General features: G+C 45.5%; 1 protein-coding gene across 2 annotated transcripts in view; it reads right to left on the reverse strand.

The window, feature by feature from the left end:
* The window catches only part of SIMC1 (SUMO interacting motifs containing 1), a 377,806-nt gene extending 351,947 nt beyond the window's left edge, over positions 1-25,859 (reverse strand). Inside the window, exon 1 of one of the 2 annotated variants that reach the window (XM_069244585.1) lies at positions 25,639-25,857. In XM_069244585.1, the coding sequence (XP_069100686.1) occupies positions 25,639-25,740 (102 nt within the window). In that variant the 5' untranslated portion in view covers positions 25,741-25,857. Of the gene's footprint in view, positions 1-25,638 lie in introns of both variants that reach the window. The other variant, XM_069244586.1, reaches the window with a different exon arrangement.
* Positions 25,860-26,522: the final 663 nt, after the last annotated feature.

The following is a 26,522-nucleotide window of genomic DNA, read 5'->3' on the forward strand; positions in this document are numbered from 1 at the left end:
TGTCAGTCTCTCCATAGCCATGGTTCACCAGATTACACTGGTAGCCTGGTGTCCTTGTGGACGCGGAGATACCTTTGAGCATTCTTCCTGCACCTGGTGTTTCCAGGGACTGAGCTAAATAGAGCTTCAGTTGCTGGGCGCATGGCCTGTCTTCAAAGACCTTCAGTAGGGGATTCCATTTGTTCTGCATGTACGTATGTTCAAGGTTTTGTTGGACGTGGGAGCACTTGCGGAACCAGAGACTGAACTGCCGCACCCAAGGGAGAAGTAGACAGTAATTCACTGTGCCCCACCCACCCTCCCCTGCCTGGCATGCCAATATCATGGGGAAGGTCAGACCGCATGGGGGAATGCAACAGACCAAAATGGATCCTTTTCCAGCTCTGGGGACCAGAAGGCGCAACAGAGTCCTACTGGTACACAAATACTGGCTGCTAAAGAGGCATTCTGCACACCAGAACAGGCCAAGATAGACACTGTCTCATTGGATGTAGGTCTCCTGAGGGCTGACCCACGTGCAGTGGCGGATCAATCCCTGGCCACAGAGTAACGTGTCCGAACTGCAAGACATGGTTTCCGCCCTGAAGGCTCTGCTGACTGACCTCTTGGCCAACACAGCCTTGGAATAAAGGGCCGAAGAGTTGGAGGCCTGGTCCAGGTGCTGCAATCTTTGTTTCATTGAATTTCCAAAGGGGCAGAGGACCAATTGCCTGAACTCTTCCTTGAACAATGGATTAAAGATGATTTCCAGACTGCTGTCTTGTTTTTCCTGTTTGTCATTAAAAGAGCCCAACCCGCACCATAATAGCGAAAAACAACAACTACAGGGACAGGGATACAGTTCTCCAAGCTGTTCGGCAGGATGGGGGGTGGGTGGGGGGTGATGTTCCACGCTGATTGTGCGCATTTCTTCACTACTCCGGAGGCAGCTTGGGGCTGGCTTGAGGTGCAGGAGGGGGTTGGATCCCAGTCATGGCCTCACACACTGTGGGTGACTGGGCCCCGGAAACTCATGTCACCAACTGGCGAGGAAACTTAGACAGAGAGGTGGGCAGGCCTCCCGGTCTTCCCAACGGATGGTGGTCCGCCGTCATGGTACACTGGACCTTCAACACCAGAGGTCAGCACACGAGGAGGCAAGGGCATTCACTCTAGACCTTGAATGGCAGAATTCTGAACGCATGGAGGCGAAGAAACACTTGGAAGTGTTAACTACCTCCAACTCCAAAGACAGTGGTGCCCATATCTTGGAGGAGACCCCAGCGACTGGTGAATCCCGAGACGGGTGGTGGACACTTTAGTGTGAACTGCTGAGATGGTGGGGATGGCGCAGCCATGGCTAGGGACTTGCGGCTCACGTTTTAGACCCATTCATTGTACTGGTAATGGACTGGTGGTCATGAGCGAATGACGAGTGAAAAGACACTTGGGCAAGGCCACCCCCTCATAGTGTTTGGGAGTGTTGGCCTGTGAGAGTGTGGGTACAGTGTGCTGAGTGACAGACGCTGCAGTTGTCAAGGTGACCTCACTTCTGTGTGAAGGGGAGAGTCGGGTGTGAGTGAGAGTGGCCAGTTGTGGTGGTGTGTAGTCTGGTGCTACTGCTACTGGCACCACCCCCAGTCGGCCCTTAATGCTGGGCATACGGGAATTTGAGTGTGTTTAGTGAGTGCTGGGTGACGTGTTTAACACCTTTATCTACTCTTCCCTTTCTCCTTAGTTTTCTTACTTCTTTCTCACCTTTGTCCCACCTCTCTTGTGCGGGGTCAGACGTTGATTGAGGAGGAAAATTGGGGATGCACGAGTTGTTGACCGTTTTGTGTTTACCCGGTGGGAGGAAGGGCTATGTTCACAATTTCTTTGTTTATTTGGCAGCAGCACTGGTGTGTTTACAGGGTGGTGACAATCGGGGGTGGTGGGGGAATAAGGCACGATGACAGCACATTTTACGTTCATAACATGGAATGTTGGTGCTTTACTTGGTTGCCCCACAGGTTCCCTTCTAGGTTTGTGGCTTTAGAGCGGACATCGAGGGGCGATATCTCCTTGTGAAATGCCAACTAGATGGTGTGGAAGTATGCCTGCTGAACATCTGTGCTCCGAATGTAGATGATAGTGGGTTTTACTTGGAGTTGGAAAGGGAATTAGTCCAAATGTTGGTGTACCTGTGTTGTGGGCCAGATTTTAAATGCATGCTGGACGGCCAATTAGATAGACATCCAACAAGGCCACATACAAAACCGCACATGACAGATGCTTTATGTGCAGCGATGAGGTGCGTGCACTATGTAGATGTGTAGTGCAAGACACATCCCTGGACGCAGGAGTATCCCTGCTATGTTCCTACACATGAGACTTATAGCAGACTTAACAGGCTCTTCGTTTCTGATGATGTTTCTGATCCAAATCCTGGATCAATTCCTTTCAGACCAAGCTCCACTGCTGCTGCAATGAGGGGTGGATGGAACCAGACTGCGTGTTCACCTCTGGGGTCTCTGGCCGGAGACACTGAGCAACACGCTGTTCTAGGAAGAGCTCCACAAGGTAACTGCCAGGTGTTTTGATACAAACTGGATGGTGTGACACTCTGAAACTGGTGACATGCCAAGAATGCTTGTTGAGGGTTGGCAGTGCAAGACGACACCTTGAACGGGTGCCAGGAAAGGGGATCCTGGCGGACATTCAGCATGTGGGGCCCGAGGTACATCCCGAGTCCTTGTTAACTGTGCAGTGTTGAGTTGGGGGATATCTGGACTACCTAACCGGGCGCAAGTATCTGCTGCTACTGCACCAGGAGTGATAGATCAGGGAGACTACTGGCCTGATTATTTAAGAGGGAGCTCCCGTTTCCTCTCATACTCTCAATATGCCGCTCAGACAGGACTGAGGCCAATACACGGGGGGTGGTGTGTGTCTGTGTCTGTGTGTGTCAGTTTTCCTAGGATGTGATTGGGAGATTAGTGGATGATCTGGAACTCCCACATAAGCACAGGGAGTGCTTGTTGGGAGGAATTGCAGGAGGCCATCGGTGACATGGCCCGCTTAGGAGTCCGGGTCCAGACGGGCTCTCTGCGGAATACTATCAGACGTTTGCAGGCCTCTTGCTGCATAATTTGCTAGAGACCCTTTAGGCATCCAGACATACTGCTTCCCTACCACGATCCATGCAGGAGGCCCAAATAATCATTCTCCCAAAATCTGCCAAAGATCCGATGGACCCCAGTTCCTACTATCCCCTGTCCATGCTGGGAGTTGACACTAAAGTTCTGGCCAAGACCCTGGCGATGCACCTAAGATGTGTGGTGACCTTTCATGTCCTCAAGCACCAACATGACTTTATGCCAGTAGGGGACATAAATTGATCTGCGGAGGCTTTCTCATGTGCTCTACTCAGTGGCAGTCATGGACCTTAGAGTGTTGGCGGTGACGCTGGACATCGAGAAGGTCTTCGACTCCCTTGGAGGAGACCACCTCTGGGAGGTGTTATGTAGGATGGGTCTGGGCCCGGTAGTCATCTCGTGGAACCAGCTTCTTTATACCCAACCAATGGCAGGTGTCTGCAATGGAACTGTAGTCTCCAACTCCATACCCACACAGTGAGGTTTGAGGCAGGGATGTCTATTGTTCCCGCTCCTCTTTGCCTTGATATGGCCCAGTGGGGCATCGCAAAGGGAGGAGGTGGGGGAGGGGTTTTTTGCATCAATATTGTCCCACAATATGCAGATGATGCTTAAATATATATCATCCACCCAGAACAATCAGTGGACAAGTTATTCTGACAAATTATTGGAGATAATGACTGCCTTTGGAGAGGTGTCAAGCCTAGGCATTAACCACCAGAAGTTGGTTCTCTTTCGCCGGTAGACTTGGTCAGAGTGGACACAGCTGTCCTCCCTGTGACAGAGCTCAGTTGGGAATGCAGTCACTTCCGTCTACCTGGGCATAGAGATACCCCACACTGCTTAAGACAAATATAACCTAAACATGGGGGCAGTCATCACTCGTCTTGGGACCTCGATCCGCTTCTGGAACTGCCTTCCCCTCTCCATAATGGGTAGAGTGCTGTTGAGCAGGATAGTATTGCTCCCAAGCTGCCTCTATGTATTGTAGAACTCCCTCAGCCAAATACAAGATCTACCTTTGTGAGGCTGAACAGCCAAATGGTCTCCCTGACCAGCAAGCGAAGTAGGATGAAGTTGGAGGTGCTGAAGCTGGACTTAGAGCTCAGAGGTCTGGATCTACCAGACCTGCAATTGTGCTATTTGAATCTGAATGGTGGGAAGGCCCTACTGGCCAGGTTGGGATGAACCTTTCTGGGTGTCTGATGAGGAGTCCGGGGTGGCGGTCGACTGCCCGCTTATCGTCCGCCACATCACGGATGTATGGGAACAAGGCAGTCACGCTAGTGCAGGGGTCTTCAAACTCCGATGCAAGACCCCCCTGTCAAAAAATGTTTGTGACAAAAATTTCTAAAACATGGTACTCCTCATTATTAACAACCATATACACACCCAATTCACACAGCAAATCATTTTTATGGTGGGAAAATAATATTAAACAGTGTTTAGCAAACCAAATATTAGTAGGTGACTGTGGTTCGGTGTTGGAGGAATATCACACATCCCAAACAAAGTCTCCAAAAAGAATGAGCCCAAAATGCACAATGGCAATTCTTTTCACAAACAAAACATAATTTGGCAAAACGTATTTAGATGTCAACACCTTTCTGAACTAATGTGATGGATATGCTTGTTTTTCTCCAGAGAGATGGTCAATCTGTGGGTGCACCTCGTTAATATCAGTAAAACACCCAAATATAGCAATAAGCAACAAACAAAGTGACCAGTCCTGATCTACCTTCTACTGCAAAACAACATGTATTGCTGCTTTTTAGTAACTTTTGAACCACTTGAGCTATACACAAATTATTTGTTAAAATCATCAGATTATGCGGCAGATGATGGATTATGTGGCAAATCTGTAATTAAGTGAAAATCGCCGCGCAATCACATAATTCCAGTGGCCCTGGGTATAATGGCTGTAATGAACGGGCTGCAACTTTAATGCACGGCATTCAAGGAGAACCACATTATATTTCATGGGCTGCTGATGACTTCGGTTTTAAACTGCATGGAACTGGAGGTTGCTGAACATCATTTATCATAAATAAAACATACTATTTACAGTCATTAATGAGGAACTGTAAGGTCAAAGTAGGATGCTTTCTTTAATTGTAGGGGAGGAAGTGGTCCCTTAATCTTCTTTCAAACTTTTTTCTAAAAAGGTTTCTATTTTTAACTAAGTGAAAACAAATGCTTCCATTTTAGAAAAAACTGTCTCCTGGTTATATTAGTTTGCTGCTATTACTGACTTCAGTTTTCAGGTCTTTCACCGCCAGGTAGCTACATATAAAATAACGGGTAGCTTAAATGAAAAATACATTTTAAAAAGTTGTTATTCTGTGGGAAATGCACTATAGTACATTACGAAGCCTCTATTAGTTAATGCACTGCAGAGGTTCTGTGTGTAAGCAGAGGGTCACACAATTAAATCTTGGTTGGTGCAGTGGAGAATAATGACGTGAGTATTTTTAGTGCTACGAGTCCCTAGTCTGTGACAGAAAGCACTGTGAATTTGTATGTCATTATTTTATGCCAGCATTACACACAGTATAAAATAGACTGCTACAAAAAGTGCAAAACATTTGACCACAAAACAGTGCTTCTAAAATATAGATTTTAGTAATACCCATACCACAGCAATGCATTTTTTTTAAAAATAACTGTCCCTTCAAAACCTTCTGAGGGGTAGTTAACACTATAAAAATACATGTTTTCAACTGTACTTCACAGTTCAGTTGTTAGCTCTTTTTACTACCACTCAAAAAGAATAAATCTTTGTCATCCCAAAGCTTCCAGTGATTCGATCAATTATAAGCAGTACGGCTCTCAAGCATCCTTTACATTTGTAAATGACCCTTTACATTTGCAGATTAACTCGCAGCACATATTTGCATTTCTTGGAGGTAAAGCAGGCACTCTGACAAAAACGCCCGTTTTTATATGTCTGCCCCTCCCTCAGTTTAATTTAACAGGAAATTACTGAATGACACTTCAGCTGAAGCCACACTTTTTCCAAAACAAAGATGTTTTGGATTTGAGGCAGAGGTGAGGCTGCGGAATGCGTGCCTCTACTTCTGATGAGTCCTCCCCCACACACACACACACACCAGGGAACATGACCCACAGATTGAAGACCTCTTCTCTAGTGCTTCATAGGGCCCCATACACCAGACTGCTATGCCACCAGTGGCTGTCCTATTTTCGGCAAATACAATCAGTGATAGACCTAACACAGTTGATACATTTTGGGGGTGCTCCATGGCTGGAGACCTGTAACTAAATGGCATATCCCTCACGTTGGACGAAGCCTGGGATTGCTTCCAGCTACAACCAAACCAATTCCTACAATATGCTAAAGATATTGCGCATGGCCTGCGAAGTCCGGGTTGGTTTCCTGGCAAAACCGGTGGATTTGCCGCTACTGCTCAACCCCTGTTCCTCCAGAGGGATGATCTCTCCACATATACAAAGCCCCGCAGTCCGACCGTAGGAGGGACGTGATGGGGATTTGTGAAAGGTCGTCAGACAACCTGCCGTTGCCCCTCACGGACTCTGAACAGTAAAGAGTTTTGGCGCAGATCTGCGGAGTTGCCAGAAGCACCTAATTGACACTTACGCATATCCACTGTGTTCCACACAAGGTGTCGTTTTTAAATCAGGAGATGAGGGTAAATTATAGGTAGTAGAAAATTAGTGACTCCCTGCATATTCCATAATTCTATTTCAGGACCGGAGGCTCCGATTATGCTCTCTCTCTCTTTACTGATCCAAAACAGCAGCCAATCAAAAGACATATAAACAAAAAACAACACATCCCAAGATGCTTAGTAAATGGTCACATGGTCCAATCACCAACCCCAACCTTTGTCCATAAATATCATGACCTAAGATGTCACTTCCTCTTTCTTTGCTGCTCCGCAGCAGATAAGTACCATTTCCTTTTCTTACTAATGTTTCATTATATGCATGTTTTATTTCAGGCATCTTTATTTCATTTACGCTTAGCAACGCGATTCCGCTCGCTTGATGTCTATTTTTAGCGCTTATCGCGCTGTCAAGTTTCGGCTCGTTCCGAATTTTATGGCCCTCGTTTTTGGTGGAGCGGGAGCAGGCTACGCGCTGCACGCGTAGTATCTCATTTATGTCAATTTTCCCTCGCGTCGGGCACGAGCCGATCTCTCCAGTCTCCTTTTTCTGGGTGACCGGCTCGTGCTTCTACTCGCGCTGGAGTCAGAGGCCCGTTTATGTTGCCCCTATATGCTCCCTGACGCCCAGTTGATCCAATAACAACTTGGGCAGTAAAACATTTGAGGCTTGGCCTAGAGTGCTTCAGAGGCTGCTCCCTCCACACTCTATTGGGCTTTATTCTGCCTATTAGGGTTTTTTTTGCACTCCCCCTCTTGATAACAAATATTTAAATATTATTATTATTCCATTCTATCATTTTTCCATTTTCAACATGGCTCAATGGACTGATCAGGATGCAGGGTATTACCCTGAAGAGATTGGTAACCAACTTAAGGTTAACCTTGTGGAAGCCCTTGATACTAGGGTTCAACAATCTGTTAATGATGCCCTGGTGAAAGCTTTAGGACCTTTTCAGGACAACTTTTTGACTACGGTCGTTACCAGGGTTGGCTTCAAGGGCCACAACCACAGCCTGAAGGGGCAAAATTAAAGTACAAATCTAAATCAAAAAACTTAGAAGGCTCTAGTGCGGCTTCTGATGACTTACATGCTGACGCTTTTGACAAGCTGCGCAAAAAACGAGGTGCTGAACACAACTATAGCTCTAAAAAGGATACTTCCTTTACTCCGGCCTCCTCGGATAAGGATTCCTCTTCTAACGACTCCGATGACTTGGATGCTCCAGGTTCCAGTAAAAAGTCCAAGACTCTGGTTCCCCCTTTTCAGGTCCTAGATTTCGATCCTTCTGAGACTGTGCACCCCAGAGCTTCCAATTGGGGCCCTTCCCCTGAGGTGGCACAATATGTCCAATCCAATATTAGACGGAGTTTTGATAAGGAGGTACGGGCACGCCTTCGGGCGGAATGCCCTAGACCGGATCTGGATGGTAAGGTCTCCGACACGCCTGAGATTGACCCGAATATGGTCACGTTTATGAAAAAATTTGCAAAAGACCTTAAGAAGGGTTTGGATAGATCTTGCCGTAGTTGCCAGGATAAAGAAGGGTTTGGATAGATCTTGCCGTAGTTGCCAGGATAAACTTCTGGACTGGACTGGTCCTTTGACGAAGATTCTTGAAATGGCCTTTCTTGCCAAAGAGTCAGAAACTCCTGTGGACACGGAGGTGCTGATTGGCTGGGCCCAGAGAGTCATTTGTCAACTAGGCAATACTAATACTAATTGTGCTATTTCATCGGAACGCAGGAAGTCCATTCTCATGCGTATTGACCCTAAACTATCTGATTTAGCTTCTTCTGAGGCAGGTCCCTCTGCCAATGGTCTTCTCTTCGGGTCTTCCTTTATTAAAGAGTTGGCCAAGTTTTGCTCTACCTTCTCTTCCTTGGACGAGGCTCAAATGTCTCTTAAGAAGGTGTTCAAGCGAGGCCTTTTTGTCAGGGCCGGTCGTTATGGAGGACGTATGCCAGGCCGAGGAACTTTCACTGGTCCTCAGAACTACTACCCCAGAGGGAGAGGAGGTGGTTATGGAGATCAATCGGACTCCACCTTCTACCCTACGCGCTCCACAGGTCGTCCCAGATACTGCAGAGGCCCCCACAGGGGACAACAAGGAGCAATCCAAGACACAGGTTACTCAGGTGAGCATTATTCCGTTCTCTCAAGTGATTCTTGGGGGGCAGAGTGGGATTATTTTTAGAAAATTGGAAGACGATTTCTGGGGATCCTTGGATTCTCCAAACAGTTTTGGGCTTTCATCTAGAGTTTATCGGGAACACCCAAACAACTAATCCCACTGGTTCCAATTATTTTTTTTCCCTCGTAGATCGAGCCTTTATAGACATAGAGGTTCAGGCTTTATTGGACAAAGGAGCAGTACGTTTTTCATCCCCTCATCCTTCCGGGTTCCTCAGCCCCATTTTTGTGGTAGACAAAAAGGGAGGAGGTCATCAGCTAGTCTTGAATCTAAAGGATTTCACCTACTGGATCTCGTACAGGCACTTCAAAATGGAAGGGATTCACATGCTAAGGGATATTCTATTAGAAGGAGATTGGATGGTCCGCCTAGACCTAAAAGATGTTTACCTTTCAATTCCCATCTTTTCTCCTCACAGGAGATTTCTGCAATTCCTTTGGAAAGACCATTGTCTAGAGTTCAATGCACTTCCATTTGGCCTCTCGTCAGCCCCCTGGTGCTTCACGAAACTGTTGAGACCAGTGATGGAATGACTGAGGTCCAAGGGAGTCCGATTGATCATATATCTGGACGATATTTTACTGGTGGCTCAGACTCCCCAATCCCTTCTGATTCATTTAAACTGGACCATCAGCCTTTTGCAGGATTTAGGTTTCCTTATCAATGTGCAGAAGTCATTATTGAAACCGACTCAGGTAATAGAATTCCTGGGATTCAGGATAGACTCAGTCCGCTCTCAACTAATTCTCCCTTCTCAGAAAATTCGCAACATCAAGAGGGAACTGAGGACTGTCCTTGCCAGCCCGACTGTATCTTTAAGGACCATTGCCAGAATAGTGGGCCTTCTGGCCTCTTCAATTCAGGCAATTTTCCCAGCCCCATTACACTATCATGCTCGGCAGAGACTCAAAATCAGACATCTGCAACAGGGTCTGAGTTTTTGGGAGCAGAATTCTTTAACCGTCGAAGTGAAGACGGAGATTCTTTGGTGGCTCCAGCACATGGATGCCTGGAACGGCAGGGCTATTTTCGGTTCTCACCCAGAAGTGGTGATCGAGTCCGATGCCAGTTGTTGGGGGTGGGGAGCCTGTTGCGGCTCTCTAGTGACAGGAGGTCGATGGTCGGATTGGGAACAGACCCTGCATATCAACTGTCTAGAACTTCTAGCGGGCTCCTTTGCCATAAAGAGTCTTTCTCCGCCGAAGACAGACTGTTGCATTTTGTTAAGGATGGACAATATCTCAGCAGTGAGATATGTCAACAAGTTGGGGGGAACGAAGTCAAGGATCTTAGCAGAAATTGCCAAGGATTTTTGGCATTACTGTCTGAATCAGCGTCTGGTTGTCCTAGCAGAATATCTCCCGGGAGATCAGAACACAATAGCGGATTGGAATTCCAGGTATCTGACAGATTCCAGCGACTGGAAACTAGACCCAGTAATTTTCTTTCAGATAATCAGGGGGTGGGGCTCTTACAAAGTGGATCTCTTTGCCTCTCGTCTCAACTCTCAGATTCCAAACTTTTTCAGTTGGCGGCCAGATCCTCTGGCACTGGCGACGGATGCTTTCCTTTAGGATTGGTCTCAGATCCGGGGGTATGCATTTCCTCCTTTTCTGATGATTGCCAGGGTACTGTCTCTGGTGCGGAGACAGAAAGCAGAGATTATATTGGTGACTCCATTTTGGAGAGCTCAACCTTGGTTCCCAATTGCTCTTCAGTTAGCTTGTACTCCCCCGCTTCTCATTCCTCCTTGTCGGGATCTTCTATTGAATCCGGAGGTCCTTCAACATCCACTGATCATATCAGAGAAGCTGACATTGTTGTCTTGGATGATTTCAGGTTGAGATGGAATGCCCCAGACCTTTTGCAACAGGCTGCTGACTTCATTAAGCATGCTTGGGCCTCAAGCATGCATAAAAGATATTCCTCAGCCTGGCGCAGATGGAATAGTTGGTGTGATGGAAGGTGTATTAATCCCGTGGAGTCACAAGTTGAGGCGATTGTCAATTTTCTAGCCGAATTGGCAGGTTCAGGTTTGGCTTATCGAACTATCAATAATTTCAGATCAGCCATCTCAGCTGGCCATGTTCATATAGACGGTAAACCTGTTGGTGAACACCCGTTAATCTGTAAATTGTTGAGGGGTATCCGTTTATCTAATCCCCCTCAAACAAGGTATTCTGTGTTGTGGGATGTGAACATTATATTGAGATTCTTAGACTCTTGGCCTGTCAATAGATACATGTCTCGTAAACAGATTTCAGCAAAACTGACCATGTTATTATGCCTGATTTCATGTAAGAGGGTATCGGATGTCAAAGTGTTGGACTTAGCTGGAAAGGTGTATTTCCCTGATGGGGTTACCTTCACTATTACCAGAAGGACAAAAACTAATTGCAGGTCAGTAACTTATCCAATGTATCCAGACAACTCGAAATTATGTGTATTTCAATGTTTAAAGGATTATGAAGTGGTTACAGAAGAATTTAGACAAAATGGTAATGGTCAATTATTAATTTATTTGCAAAAACCTTTCAAACCAGTTATGTCAGCCACTTTATCTAGATGGATGAGATGTTTAATGAATGAAGCAGGAATAGATACCAACCAATTTGGGGCTCATTCTGCTAGAGAGGCTATGGCCCCCAAGACGTATGCTTTAGGATCTTGTTTAGAAGACATTATGAAGGCAGCTGATTGGTCTTCCGAGTTTACATTTCATAAATTTTATCATAAGCCTGTGGTAGATGTTGCTACTGTAGTAATGGAACAGCTTTAAATTAGCACAATCGGAGCATCCGGTCCTGAAATAGAATAAAAAAATGTTCTAGCTTACGCGTCAAGAATTTTCAATTCTATTAAGGACACGGGGCGAGGATTATCCCTCCCATTGGAAAGTATTGTATCTTTTATTCAAAATATTTATGTTACATTGATTGTATTTTGGTAGTATATGTTACCCACCTGTGTTTTTATATTAAATGGTTTTCAGTCATTTGGACTGCTTTAAGTCAACAAGATATTACACACCTTTGAATTATATTTATAGGTTCTGATCAGAAGACTACCTGAATTTTTTCGTTGTACATGGTGATGAAGACTTCTTCTCGCGACTCCTTTTGACTTGGAGTTTTTCTGCAAGATTTGGCTCCTGTTGAGCCCTGTTGGTGTTCCGAATGGGTATTCCAGGATCATTGGTTCTATGCTTCTGTAAGAAGTTTCGTTTCCAATGTTGAAGATTATCTGACTTTGACAAAGGAAGAGTAAGTGACATCTAAGGTCATGATATTTATGGACAAAGTTGGGGTTGGTGATTGGACCATGTGACCATTTACTAAGCATCTTGGGATGTGTAGTTTTTTGTTTATATGTCTTTTGGTTGGCTGCTGTTTTGGATCAGTAAAGAGAGAGATAGCATAATCCTCGCCTCCGTATCCTTAATAGAATTGAAAATTCTTGATGCGTAAGCTAGAAATATTTTTACTTCCCATCACTGAAATGTGTAGAAAATGTGTTTTTAGTCAAAGTTTGAGGTTTGCAAAGGCTGCTGGGTAGAAAATGCTGTGAGAACTGATCAACAGGCCTAAACTTCAAAGTCCCTCCCGTTTACCCTCCAACGTGTTAGGCAGTTGATGCCTTAATCAATGCTTATTAAAGAGCGAAAGACCAATACTGGTGCAGCTCAGTTAACAATGGCATGCCGCCTGAGCACCTAAACATGATTTATTGCTTATATCTGCTGCCAAGAAGCAACACAAAGCAGTGCCAGTCAGAAAAGAGGCAAGCAATTCTATAAAAAGCGTGAGGGTGGAAGATACAGCTTTCTCATATACCACCCTCCACTCGCCTTTAGAGCAACTTCTTCCCACCATCCAGCACATGCACGAAGCGGCTGCATGCATTAAAGAGCCTCTAGTTTAATGGAGGTGGGCAGCAACTGCTATATGCCAAATAGTACTGCGAGAGGAAGCAGAGGGGGCGGCTGCATACAAAGCAGATCTCCGGATCTGGGACGAGGCAGTGTGCGCGTACACACACAGACCCGAGGATATAGGAGTAGCTATTTTCAGAGAGAGAACCTACAGTTCAGGCGTCGTAGGAGTTGAGTGCAGAGTATACAACCGAGCAAGATCTTGGTTAGCGGCTGGGGTGGGCGAACGTGACAGAAGCAGCATGGATACTCACCGAGGAGCTGCAGCGGTCCGGACTATATACGTAACAAGACTTGCGCAGTAAAAAGGAACCTCTATATTCCGGCCACCTGCCAGGCGGCTCCAGTGGTTCTCATTATGAACCATTAGTGTGGCCTCGTGCTGCTAGTAAGGGCCGCGGAGGGGTAGGGGTGAAGGAACTCTCGCAGTGACAGCTCAGGCAGTCCTTCGGCACAGGGCCTAGCGATGAATTCGTAGAAGTTCGCGGATATAGGACAGAAGTACATCGGAGAGTTTGGGTGATTAATTTGAAACTTACATTCGCTTGGGGGAAGCCACGTGGACAGAAGTCTTCACCTTTCGGAAAGGCACTGTCTCCTTAAATCCCTCTGGGAAACATGCTACCAAACTGCTGAAAACCTGCGAGCACAAAACATGTTGCCTTTTGAATGCTGCTCTAGAACTGCGGACCGGAGGGGTTCCGTGGCACCGTGCACGGGGGTCCGAAGGCCGCAGGTCTGACTGACACGTGCCAGGCATGCTTGTCCCAGAGCAGGGTGACAGGGAGCGGCATTCGGTCAGTAATATCGGTCACGCTGCAGCCCCGGGCTCGTACTCCAAGGCATGAAGCACGGAAGTAGACCGATACTACCGGCACGTGACCACCCTGACCTGCAACTGAAAGGACAAGAAATGGAACCTGACAGAAGCCTGCCATTCAGCTGAACGGAAGTGCCAGCAGCACTTCAGTCAGAGCCGGCTTTTAAAGCACAGATGTGTAGCGCTGGGAAGAGCTGTCCAAGGTAGAGTGGCTCTAAGAATGAGTAATCTAGTCTAGGGGGTGGTAGTTCCGTAGGAGTGCGTGTTTGCATATCCGTCCAGTGAATACTCGCATTTACTTTAGGAATAACAGTTAGGCGTACCGCACAATAAAGTAATTTTTATTGCTTTCTTGCAGGACGAACGATTTGTATTGCTATTTACATACCGCTGTCCATAACCACTACGTAGCCTGACAATACTAAACAATCCTTCAACTGATCTGTGACTAAAAGGGCCGCACCACACTTAAAGCAATGTGTGAGCTTGAACACAAAGGCGAAGAAGCGTGTTTCAATACATGTGAGAACGACCTGCTGAATGCTTAAGGTCTTTTTGTCCCCTGTTAGCAGTAAAAAAAACGCCTCCGACTACACTACATGCAGCTCTGTAATTGCACCTTCGAGCCCAGTCTCTTAGTGGGCTTCATAAAAGTGTAATCATGCCAAGGCAGATAGGGTGCTAAAGGTGCTATCTCTTGGACACACTAAGGAGAGGGAGTGCGCCTCTGGATTTCAAGATTGTACTCCAGGGCCAGGAATCTTTGGCTCATAAAACTCTAAGCCTAAGCATCAAAGACCAATAGTCCTTTGTGCAGCATGATCAAAATGAAGAACATTCATCTACTACGCAACTAATTGGCTTAACGATAAGAAAGGCCTCTTTGGTACCTAGATCCCTTCACCCCGCAACTTTAAAGTGTCAAAATCTACGGCCAGAAAGATGGGTAGATGAATGCCAAATTTTCCTACCTTTCATGCGAGAAAATTGTAATTCTATTAAGAACACGGATGCGCGGATTAGGCTTTATCTAGCCCCTGCTTCATTGTCAGCAGCTCACTACCAAGAGCAAAACAAACATTCAATAATCGTCGTAACAGTACAAATTACATCTTCAGAATCCACCAATCAACATTCTGTAAACCTAATAAGCATGAGTAACATCCACCTTATCCTTCTTACTGCGAAGATTCCGCAGTCAATTCCCAGTATGACACTAATTAAACATACTGCCAACAATTAAAAGGTACGCAAATTGTCATACAAACTATTACATTGATAGCACAATAGCGGGAGGGGAAAAATGGCATACAATCATGCCATTTGAAAGAGACATTATAAGACAGGAGGCAAATAAGGTCTGTCACTTCAAAGGTTCAGCAGTGATCGAAAATCCTCCGGGGCCAGCTTCCACTCCCTGAAGTCCCTGAAATGCCTGGCAATTCAAACTGCCACCAGGCTGTCCTGGCTCAGCAGGTACTCGACCTTCATTGAAATGATGTGTGGAAGGCAGTGATGGCAAAAATAATTTGCTACGACCTTGGACCAGCACCACCTAGACTACTGATTTACTTACAGCTAACACGTCCATCTTTAGCAAAACACAACATATCTTGTCCTCTGCTAGAGGCTTCATTGGGAAAGAGCCCCCCAGGAAACCCTAGCAGTTTATGAGCATAGTCACATCTTGATCCAACCGAGTACCTCTGGAGAAGAGAAAACCAAATCTTGTTACTGACCTCAGTACACTGGCTTCAGATTCTATGACAAGGTCTGGGCTGTCCCAACCATGGCTCATGCTTCCACGCGAGATAGCCAACACTTTACCTCTAGTCTGGCCTATTCCAGTTGGCAGAATAGTAGCAGAGTCAGAAAGGCCCACCTCAACTGTTTCCTGATCTGTTTTTTTCCTTGATGGTGGTAGTAAAAGGGAAGAGAACACAAATGGGAGTGTGGAGATTTCATTAACTTTTTTTTTTGTACTTTAACTAAAAGAACCTTTAATGAGGAGGGTACAGTGGGATCGTCAGAAATGTGACGTTTAGCTCTAGATGCACAATCCAGTCTCAGAACATTTTGCAAAAGATGAGTGCCTTCCATGTTGATATGTCTGTAGATGATACACGCATTGAGCTCTCACAGGTTTATCATCAGCCAGAAGCATTTGTGATTATTCTTTACTAAGAAAACTTTGTTGATTAACCCATTTGGTCAATGGGAACTTGGGACAATGACTCCTTTTTGCAGGATGGACTAAAACTCTACTTCCAGCAAAGGCACTGCTCTGGGTAGACACATGGAGAGGGTCGGGGAAATTAAGTCTGTACCAGGGTCTAATAAAACTTCCAATTGAACCCCTGTACAGTCTGCAAAACCTATGCATCTGATGTTAGACCAGTCCAATTGGGGACAAATTGCACTGTCCCACCTCCAAGGGAAACAGGATACCGCAATGAGACTCCCCCTTCGATCCAAATTGGTGGGTAGCCTATCCTCTAAAGTTTTATCTGGGCTGGCCCTGGCCTGAGGTCAGAGGGGAAGAAAGGGGAGAATTTACTTTGGTCCCTGTCTGTCTTCTTGTTGGTTGTCGTTAAAGACCCCGATATGGGGCTTGGCCAGACAACTGCCCTCTACTTTGACTGGCCTGACTAAAAAGGCCCTGATTAAAGAATTTATTTAGGGACAATTGCACTTTATCCAGAACTTGCTTGGTAACACATTTTTTTCAGTTCTGAATAATAACACATATGCCACCTGTTTCCAAAGAGGCAAGGACCCCAAACATTGGATCTAAGTTAATGAGCAGAAAACACAGCCTCTCTGTCAAGATGGCACAACTCACATTGCAATACATCCAAATGACAGTCTTGCCCCAAACAGGTTGGATGCCCTGTTCACCTGGGATTCCATTCTGTTTGCCCATCAGGACCAGCTCTAGCTTCTTCATCAGCAGATCAGAAAGGCTCAGGATTTTTCCTCACATCCTTTCCCAGTCCAGTGCAATCCTTTTGTGTAATTTTTTTTAATGGCCCTTCTAGAACTGGCTTAGGAAAATAGCTATGTTTGGGTCATCTTCTAGTGTCTGTTCCCCTCTTAACATCCAGCTATGGGCACAGACATTCCACCCTTAAACAGTTGCAAAATGATGTTTGTATAAAATGACCAAGTATCGTCTGTAGGTATGCTGCCTTTATCATCGATAGTGTCCAGTAAAAGGAGTGTGGACGCACGGTAATCTGCAGGAAAAGCATCCCATCTAACATGTTTTTAATAGTGTCTGCATCACCTGAAGTGTGCTCCCTAGATTTTAACCCGATCAGAATCTGTTTTTCGCCTGACTGAAAAGGGAAGCCATGATCTGTACACCACTCCATGGGAATGGTTTGGCTCCATTGAAGCCATTGCAGCTTCATCATCTGATCCCTTAGAGGTGCATTCAGTTTCACTTTAGTATTAATTGTTTCAGCAAGCCTTACAATAAATAAAAGCAATACATAAAACAAGGAAATAAAATAATATTAACAAACATGCCAGAGCTAATATCTTTACAAATAAAAAGAACAATAAATGGTGGTCTAGCTCCATGCAAGGCAATTAACTAATTCATAGAGCCACACCCCTCATAGACGTATACAAATACAGTACCCATGTCCAAGTACTACACCAAGGCATTAAATACAGCTACCAAGCCAACCCCCATTTGTGCAAAAATACCCTGGAAAGGGGATACAGAGAAGAAAGTGCTTGTGCATACAGCAGCCAACTACAGCAAAACCTAACATAAAGCAGTTACTAACCCCCATTTGTGCAAAATAATTTTAAAAAGGGGTTAGAAGGGAAAAAGTGCTAATGCATATAATAGTTAGCTATTAAAAAAAAAAAGCTAGGTGCAACTACTGTAAATGATCCCCAGTTGTACAGGTGGTACTGACTAGGTGCACAAAAGCTGGGAACTTATAAAGATCTTACATGTCAGTGAGCCCCAGCTTTGCTGGTAACTCCCTCAGACGAGGCCATGCAGCCCATATGTATAAGGCTACTATACTGTGCACAGAGGTTGTCAGGCCTAGCACAAAGTGCTAGTGCAGCCTCTGCACAGTTTGCCTCACTAGACTTAACGAGGGGGTGAAGCCACCGTTGCCGAACCGCATCACATTTTTTGCACAGACAAGGTAAAATAGGCTATATTATCTATCTCTCCAAAACTACAGTCACAGTACTCAAGCCCAGCCGCTAGCCTACGGGTACGTACTAGATAGTCTCTTAGGTGCAGTATACGCAACCTATATTTTATATACAGAGAGCACTTCAATTCAGGATATAAGAGATCCAGGTATTTTATAGAGGTGGGACCATAGGTGGTATTAAAATAATGACTTTTGATCGATTCAGGTCTAAGCTCCTGGGATACCCGCATCTGACTGAATTCCCGATACCGCTCCTTGACCTGGCCTGCAGTATCCTGCCTGACTTTACCGGGTTCTGCCAATAGACCATACAGTTAAAGTTCTCCCAGAACCTTTTTAGCATGTGCCCCCCATGAATGTACCCCCAGATCTGACACCAGAAGTTGCCTCTTCCATTGTTTCCATGTAAGCTACTGCCTTTGGATTACATACTAACCTTATCCAGTACAATACTGGCCTTAGGGTTGCTGATTCTGATATTGGCACTAGGCTGAGCTCTGCAAAAAGGGCCTTCAGGGAGGTTCCCATTCCCAGCCTTAGATCTTATCCTCCGCTACTTGCAGCATACTGATATTCGTGACCCCCAGAGCTCTGCCCCATAGAGTGCTGCAGCCACAGCCTTCTGGATATATATCTGCAAGATGGTACTAATGCTACTGGCTCCGGCCTTGTGCCTAAATTTCAGAACAGCCCGGCTGCTTGCTTTAAGACTATAGCTGCCTTTCGTACGTGCCTATCCCACTTTAGATTATCCGAGAACCATAACCCAGATAGTCAAAGTGCTTATAGTATCAATAGGTTCACCGCCAATCATTAGTTTTCATCTAAAGCTAGGAGATAGCCGAAAGGCTATACTCATCATCTTGCTGCAGCTGATAAGCAACAATTTTTCTTCACAGTATTTTGCAAACTGACCCAGTAGCCTGCGAGTTTCATTTTCTGTGCGCGCCATAAGCACTGCATCGTCTGCAAATAATAATATTGGAACCCTCCTGCCAGCTGTAATGGGAACATTCAACTGCTCCTCTAAGAGATAATCAACCACATAATTCAGAAAAAGACTGAATAGTAGTGGTGCCGGCACACAGCCTTGCCAGACACCTTTCTGAACCTGAAAGGGATCTGTGCACTCTCCACCTGGCCCATAGCTCAACTCTGGCCGTATTGCGCCAGTGCAATGCCGCTATAGCTTTAACTAAGGCAGTACCGGCCCATACATCCATCAGCGACGTCCATAATTTACCCCTATCAACGGAGTCAAAAGCTGCTTTCAAGGTCTATAAAGACCAAATACAGCGAAGACTTCCTGTTTACTGTAAATGTGTACAAGATCATATAGAGGTGGATTACCTGGTCAATAGTTCCTACACAGGACCGGAAGCCAGCTTGTTCTTCTGTCATGACATTCTGGGTATCCACCCATCCCTGCAAGCGGTTCAGCAGAAATTTCCCTAAGACTTTCCCGGCTCCATCAAGAAGGGAGATAGGCCGATAATTGGCAGGACAACCTTGGTCACCCTTCTAATAGATTGGGACAATGATGGCAGAATGCCAGGACAGAGGCACAGCATTTCCCCCAAGGGCTGCATTAAACACTTTAGTAAGTAAAATGGACCAAAAATGGGGCGTCTCAGGATACAAATCCACAGACACCAAGTCAGGGCCAATGCTCTGACCACTTCTGGGATTAGTATCTCGATATCATCCAGGCAGAGGGACAGTTCATCTAGCATTGGCGTGAGTTCCAAAGCCCCCGTTACAATAATATTATATAAAGTACTAAAATGGTACACCCAAACAGATGGCCCAATACAGGTTTCTACAGCATTAACCATCCCCTTTTCCATCCTAGCTACCAGTTCTCAGAATTTCTTGGGATTATTTTTAGCTGTAGCCTCTCTCAATTCCACCCACAAGACCTTCTGGTACTGCAATTTCTTAGCAGCTAACTAACACTTATAATCTCTTTTATGCGTACTAAATTTCTCTTTGCTGACACAGCTATCGTGATGTCGCACTAAAGCATAAGAAACAACTCTTTTCATCCACACACACTCCTCAAAGTACCAGCCTTTCCATCCTGGCCGCTTCCCTTTATTAATACCAGCTGCCTTGGGAACTACTGCCTTGGCCCAAAAGGCCATCAGCTCATTTACCATCCTATCGTATGTGGCTGTAATCAAGGAGCTGTCACTAGTCGGGGAGTCTACAATAAGTGCTCCCTATTTAGCCTCTATACATTTGAGCTAGGGAAGCTCTTGCAAGTACTTATCACCATCCCATCTTATTCTCCTTCTACGGTTAGATGGGGTAATCTCAAACCCATAGTTCCCCATAGCCTGTTTCATCACACATTCTTTCCACGCATCACACACCCTCATACTGGAGGCAAGTGGGTTGTGGTCACTCTCCACTCTATTAATCACAGCCATGTCAAGAACAGGTTCCCAAGCTTCCACATTGACAATCACATAATTAGTAACTAAAGAAATTCTCCCACTGTCAAAAGTTGCCTTGGCAGCACCATCAGACATTTACAAAGCGGAGCTGGCAGTTTAGCAAAAGATCAGTGAATGATTCAGCCTTTCTTGTGGATTTGAAGCAACACAAAGCTGACTCAGGGATTCCTAAGCAACGATCTTTCACCAGGGTTCCATTATTATTATTAAAGGCATCGCAGGGTTGCGTATTAAAATCCCCACGGAACACCATCAAATTCCTACCATTCTTACCCCCCCTGTTGATTCACCGACCATCCCGGCCATTTTTTATACTTCCAATAAATTTGGAGCAATCATTCCAAAGCGCCTAAACCTCTAGGGACCAACCTGGTGGAATATATATATTAAGAATATCAACCACCCCCACCACATCCACCCTAACCTAAGCCACACATGCTGGATGTTAGAAGAAAGGGTCGAAGACAGCAGATTTGCTTGCTTCACTTTACAATTCAACTCACATGAAACCATACTGAAAGGCCACAAGATGGGCACCCCTTCCTTGAGAGAGCAGCCAAAGTATCAATCCCCATGAACCCATTTACATATGTTTCACTGAGAGCCCAAGTTTCTTGAAGCAGCAAATGTCATAGAGCTTGACAAATGACAAATACTGATTCAGGGATTTCTTAGATTCATTAAACTCTTCAGGAGCAAAGAGGACAGAACCTGCCCTGACGCAAATCTTTTGTTTGGGATAGAAAGACTAGCTTAAGCTTCTCAAAAGGGATCATCTTCCACAATACCATTTGATTTCAATTTAGCCTTCTTGCTAGGCTGTCTCCCCTCATAGTCATGCTCCACAGACACTTGCACAGTGGTCTTTAATAATATTCTGCTGTGATTCACCAAGAGGTTAGTTGATAGTAAATGGACTTTGATACATTTGTCCATGCTCTTGTGCGCTGCCAAATCTATAACTTGCCTCAGATTTTCACTGAAGATAAAAGTAGCTTTACGTGCCTCTTCTGAGGAACGTATGCATTTCCTGGCTGTCAAGACAAGCCACGTCAAAGACCCTAGGAAGGTCCTGGATGATGCCCTGTCAACAAAAAGTGGTGCTTTATCATCTAAATCACCACTAGTTGTCAGTGGTGTCTCTCAACAACATTGAACCTTGAAGTGCACTTCACTCAGATTTGGTGGGGAAGGGGGGGGGGGGGGGGGAGTGTCTTCAAATCAGAGCACACAACAGCTCACAAGAGGGCAGCCGGAAAGACAAAGTCAATTTGCAATGACGCTTTGAGCAATTACTGAAAAAATAACACATCAAATAAAACAGTTCAACATTTAGGCAACAGGCATGGGCAATTAGGAATGACATATCTTGAGCTCTGCAGCAAACGAAAGAAGGGCATGAAGGTTACGGTTACAGTTTAGTAGGCTTAGAGACTTGACTGGTGGATTTTGTCACGTGTTTTTTTTACAGTGTTATGGTGGTTACTGTAGTTTTATTCTTTGACTTACTAATGAGCAGCTAATAATAAGGCAAAGGCCAGGGGAAGCATAATCCTTGCCTCCCATCATACAGTTGTGTAAGAAATTCATTTTCTTAGCTACATAATTACATTTCACCTTCATGTGAACAAATTGTAAGACTGTCATACCTATTGTTAACAGGCAAAGATTACTGCATTTTGTAACTTGCTACTAAGCCATTTTCATGTTTGTTTACTGAAGGAAGGCTGGTGCTCTATTGCTGCTCAGAAAACAAGCCAATGAGTCTTGCATACCAAAGGAATAGCCTTTGTCAAAGCATTTAGCCATGTTGTACAGCAGAACAGCTGCTCCTCAGCACGACTAAAAGTAAAAAAATAAAATAAAAAATAAAACACAACCAGCATTGGCAGCATCACAGCGCATTCCTTTTGTTTTTTTTAATTGAGGGTTGTGAGGCAATATAGAGAGGGGAGGCAACATGGAGGGGAGGTTGAGTGTGAACACAGGCGACAGAAGATGTGAGGATATAAAAGCACCATGACATGAACAACGGTGTCTGCGTCATAGAGCTTTATAGTTAAGGTGGTTGGGGGGGGGGGCAACACAAAGAAGTAGGTTATGGGAGCAACAAGAAAAATGGAAGGAGGGCAGTTAGAGCAACACAGAGAGAAAGAGGCCTAGAGAAAATCAGATCAACAACAGTGGTAGGGGCTGGGGGACAGCAGATAGAGTGGAGGTTAAAAAAAAATGGAGGGGGAGAATTGCATGAAAGAGGCAGGTGAAAAACATGCAATCTTGTGGAGTGCTTACGTACGAGAAGAAGGACAACAAGAAGAAGAATGATAAAATTACATAAATATCCTTGTACCAGACCAGGGCATTAGGTGAACCAGGTCCCTCCGGTTCTCAGACCAGGCAGTATAAATAGACATTGAAACTGGTCCCTTTCAGGCACTATTTGCATGTCCTTAACTTTAATAACAAATACCACTGCTCGATTTCTGAACAATGAATGTAATTTTTTTTAATGTAATCCAGGACTGCATTTTAATTCATTTAAAATTTCACTTTACTTAGGGCCTCATTAGGAGGTCAGAGGACGGGAAGACCCATCCGTCAAACTTCTGAGGGGGAGGCTGCCGCCATGTTGGCTACCTCACTGCTGGGCCCATTACGACTTTCCCGCTGGGCTGACAGGCGGAAACCAAGGTTTCCACCCGTCAGCCCAGCGGGAAAGTGGCAGCAGCATTGCTGCCGACTTGTAATAGAATGAGCGGCATTGCTGCTGCTGCAGGGGGTACCAGCACCTTCACAATGCTCAGCATTGCGAGGGTGCTGCGCAGGGGGAACCCTGCACAGTCCATGCCAAGTGCATGGGCAGTGCAGGCCCCCCCGTGGCCCCCTGCACCTGTTCTCTGCCAGCCTTTTCATGGTGGTGTTACCACCGTGAAAGGGCTGGCGGAGAACCAGGTCGTAATCAGCAGGGCAGCACTGCATGCAGCGTTGTCCTAGCTGATTCTGACCGCCGCCACAATCAGCATCACCTATCGCGGCAGTGACAGCGGTACCTTGGCGGTCTGACCTCCAGGGTCGTAATGTGGCAGTAGGACCGCCACAGAGGCGGCAGTCCTGACCGCCACGGCAAGGCTGGCGGTCTCAAGACCACATGCCTCATAATCAGGTCCTTAGTCTTGCATCCCCGAAGAGTGTTAGCTGCTTCCAAGATGTTTTGTTCCTTTTCGTAGTGCATTACTCTTTTATTAAGCATACTTTGTACTGAGTCGACTCCTGGCATTATAAACGACTACAATTGAGAGATCTAGAGTGGAAGCTTAAGGGACTGCAAGTTTTTCCACAGTGCCCATCAGTGTGTCAGAAAAGTGTTCAGAATACATTGTCATCCAATCCTTGGCCTCCCTGCAGAAAGCAATGTTCACTTATTCCACTTACAATTGTGATTCTCTGCAAATGAGTGTGATTGACGTACAGAGTTAAAAAGTATTGACAAGGTGAAAGTAAAAGAAAATGCAGTGCTTGCATGTGAGTTGGTGCGTAGTACGTTTGGGGGGTGGTGACATGAAGGATGTGCAAGGAAATGCGCTCAGGAGACAGTGAAAAGAGTGTGCTAAAGAGGAAAAAGATGAGGTGTAAAATAGGTAAATGGAGGATTTGTGGAGGGAAAGAGGGTTACATATCTAACATGGGAGTGAACATAATGGCAGTGACTGAGACACTGACCACCACTACCTTTCAATAATAATAATTTTGAAGAAAATTATGATGATTACGCATTCATCTTAAACATCTAAAAACCTCTGGCTAAGCCAGTAGGTTTGTATTTATATGGAGTATGCATTTATATAGCACTTACTACCCCGACGAGGTATGTGTCAGTTGTTGTGTTAAACATGTGGATGCAATTACAGAAAGGCAAAGAGGAACCAAAATACTGGTCACCCTGCATACTATGGGAATCACAGTTATTTAGTTTATGTATTTAAGCAACACGCTTAAGTATATAGACCATGGCTCTTTTAGAGACCCCCACTTTATGCATCTCACTTAAAACCGTGCTCCAGGGGAGGGACAAATTCACAGACAGGAAGGAAGCCTACACCAGCTGACCAATAAGAAGAAAGCAAATGAGAGTGACAATGGAGCCACCCAAGTAGTAAGCTATGAGAGGTCTCCAAGCCCACTGTTTAGAAAACAAAGGGTCTTGCAAGAGGCTGCACATGCGCTGTATTTGGCGAGACCTTAAAAAAAATAAGACTGGGTTTATTGTTGTTTCGGATTAATACATGGCCTTCCGACCACAGGTTTGGCGAGTTTTCCATTCAGGAGATTGGGGGCTGGTGATCAAGAAGAAAATGTGCACAGAGAGAATCCTTGTTAGGCACACTTAGGAGAGGTTGTATATGGTTTTAGCAACAGATTTTGGACATATTTGTAATGTTACCCGGGGTTGCCTTGTGGCAAATATTATGCTGTGTACAGTAGGCCAACATTGGTTATCAAGGAAAGCTACTAATGAAGGCTGCAGACTGGAATGGTTAATTGGAATAAGTCATGTCATATGCCTGTTGGGTTTATTACAAAAAGCTAAGTTAAAGACTGTAGGGCTGCCTCGTTTATAGCAAAAGAAATATGTTAAAGACAAATATTGTTACAAGGAACCTGACAAAAATAAGACTGGGTTTAGTGTGGTTTCGGATTAATACAGGGCCTTCTGGCCACAGGTTTGGCGAGTTTTCCATTCAGGAGATGGGGGCTGGTGATCAAGCAGGACATTCTCCCTAAAGAGAAAGGAAGGTTATATCAGATGGCTCTTTTAATTGGGTCGGGCACCGGCCGCTATCTTTCTAGAGGGAGTCAGGGTGTACTTCCAGACTCGGAAGAATCTCCAAGGGGCCGGTGCTGCAAGAGGGTCACTTGTATGGCGTTGCGATTTCTGAATTAGGTTCACCCTATTGGTAGGGGGTATAGAGAAGCCTTTTCTAGAGCTCTACGTGAGTTGGGCTGGTGAGGAGAAGATCTCCTAGCTAAGGGTCATTCTGGAATCAATAACTGGGGAGACACGAGGAAGCTGTACGGAAAGGGATATCTGGAGCACGCTATCCGTTAAGTGGGCGCTCTTCGACAGCTGCAGGGGCTGTGTGGATCGTAAGGGGGGCTAGGCATTCCTCCAAGGTTCTCCTAATAAGGCAAGTTCTGCTGATGATGGTTGTGGATCCCTCTCTCCACTGAGGATTTCCCCCACACTCTGGGGTGTCGCTAGGTGCCCCCTTCCTCCAAACTCACCTCAAGGGACGGGCTGAAGCTGATCCCGACACTCCGCCGTCTCTTCCGAGAGTGGCCGACCTCCTCCTCCTCCCCATCCGAGATGACTATCACCTGGTCCATTGCACTGGAGAACAGCCCGCATCCCAAGCACCAAGCCAGGCAGCCCTTGCACTGGAACTAGCACTTCCGGGAGCGTCCGATGCCAGGCTGAAGCAATCTATCCTCGAGCGAGGGAAGCCAGCCTTTAGTAATCAGCACCCGACAGAGAGGAGCACAGCCTTGCAGGAGAGCTGGATCCACCCCAGAGATAGGATGACCAGATTTGTTAAAAAGTTTTAAAAAACGGGGCACTTCCCAGAAAAAAAGGACTACAATTTTACTTCAACCGTGCAGACAGAACGACAGCGATCATCAGCATATAGTTACAGACACTATCCCTGTTTTGGAAAACATAAACAAGCACCTCCCACCGTTATCAGTCGAACCTCTCGAAAACCGGGACATGAGCTAAGATTCTGGAAATCTGTCGGGACAGCTGGTGAAAAACCGACTCTGTCTCGGCAAAACGGGACGGCTGGTCATCCTACCCAGAGAGGATCCAATCCAATCCTTCCTGAGAATCATAGCCAGAAAGAATCAATTTATCTAAAAAAAGGACTGGCAAGCATTTTTAGGTCTGGCTTGTCAGAGCGCTTTAACGGGTGTTTATGTAAAGAACAGAAACATAGATTTGAGCAGTATAACTAGAGAGAGGAATTAAAAAATTTCTAGCTGTCACGTCAAGAATTTTAGATTCTATTAAGGACACGGAGGCGAGGATTATGCTTCTCTTATCTTTACTGACAAACACAGCAGCCAATAAAAACAACAATTTTAAACTACAAATCCCATGAGCCTTAGCC

The sequence above is a fragment of the Pleurodeles waltl genome, chromosome 7 (assembly GCF_031143425.1).
Source record: "Pleurodeles waltl isolate 20211129_DDA chromosome 7, aPleWal1.hap1.20221129, whole genome shotgun sequence".
Classification (NCBI taxonomy): Eukaryota; Metazoa; Chordata; class Amphibia; order Caudata; family Salamandridae; genus Pleurodeles; species Pleurodeles waltl.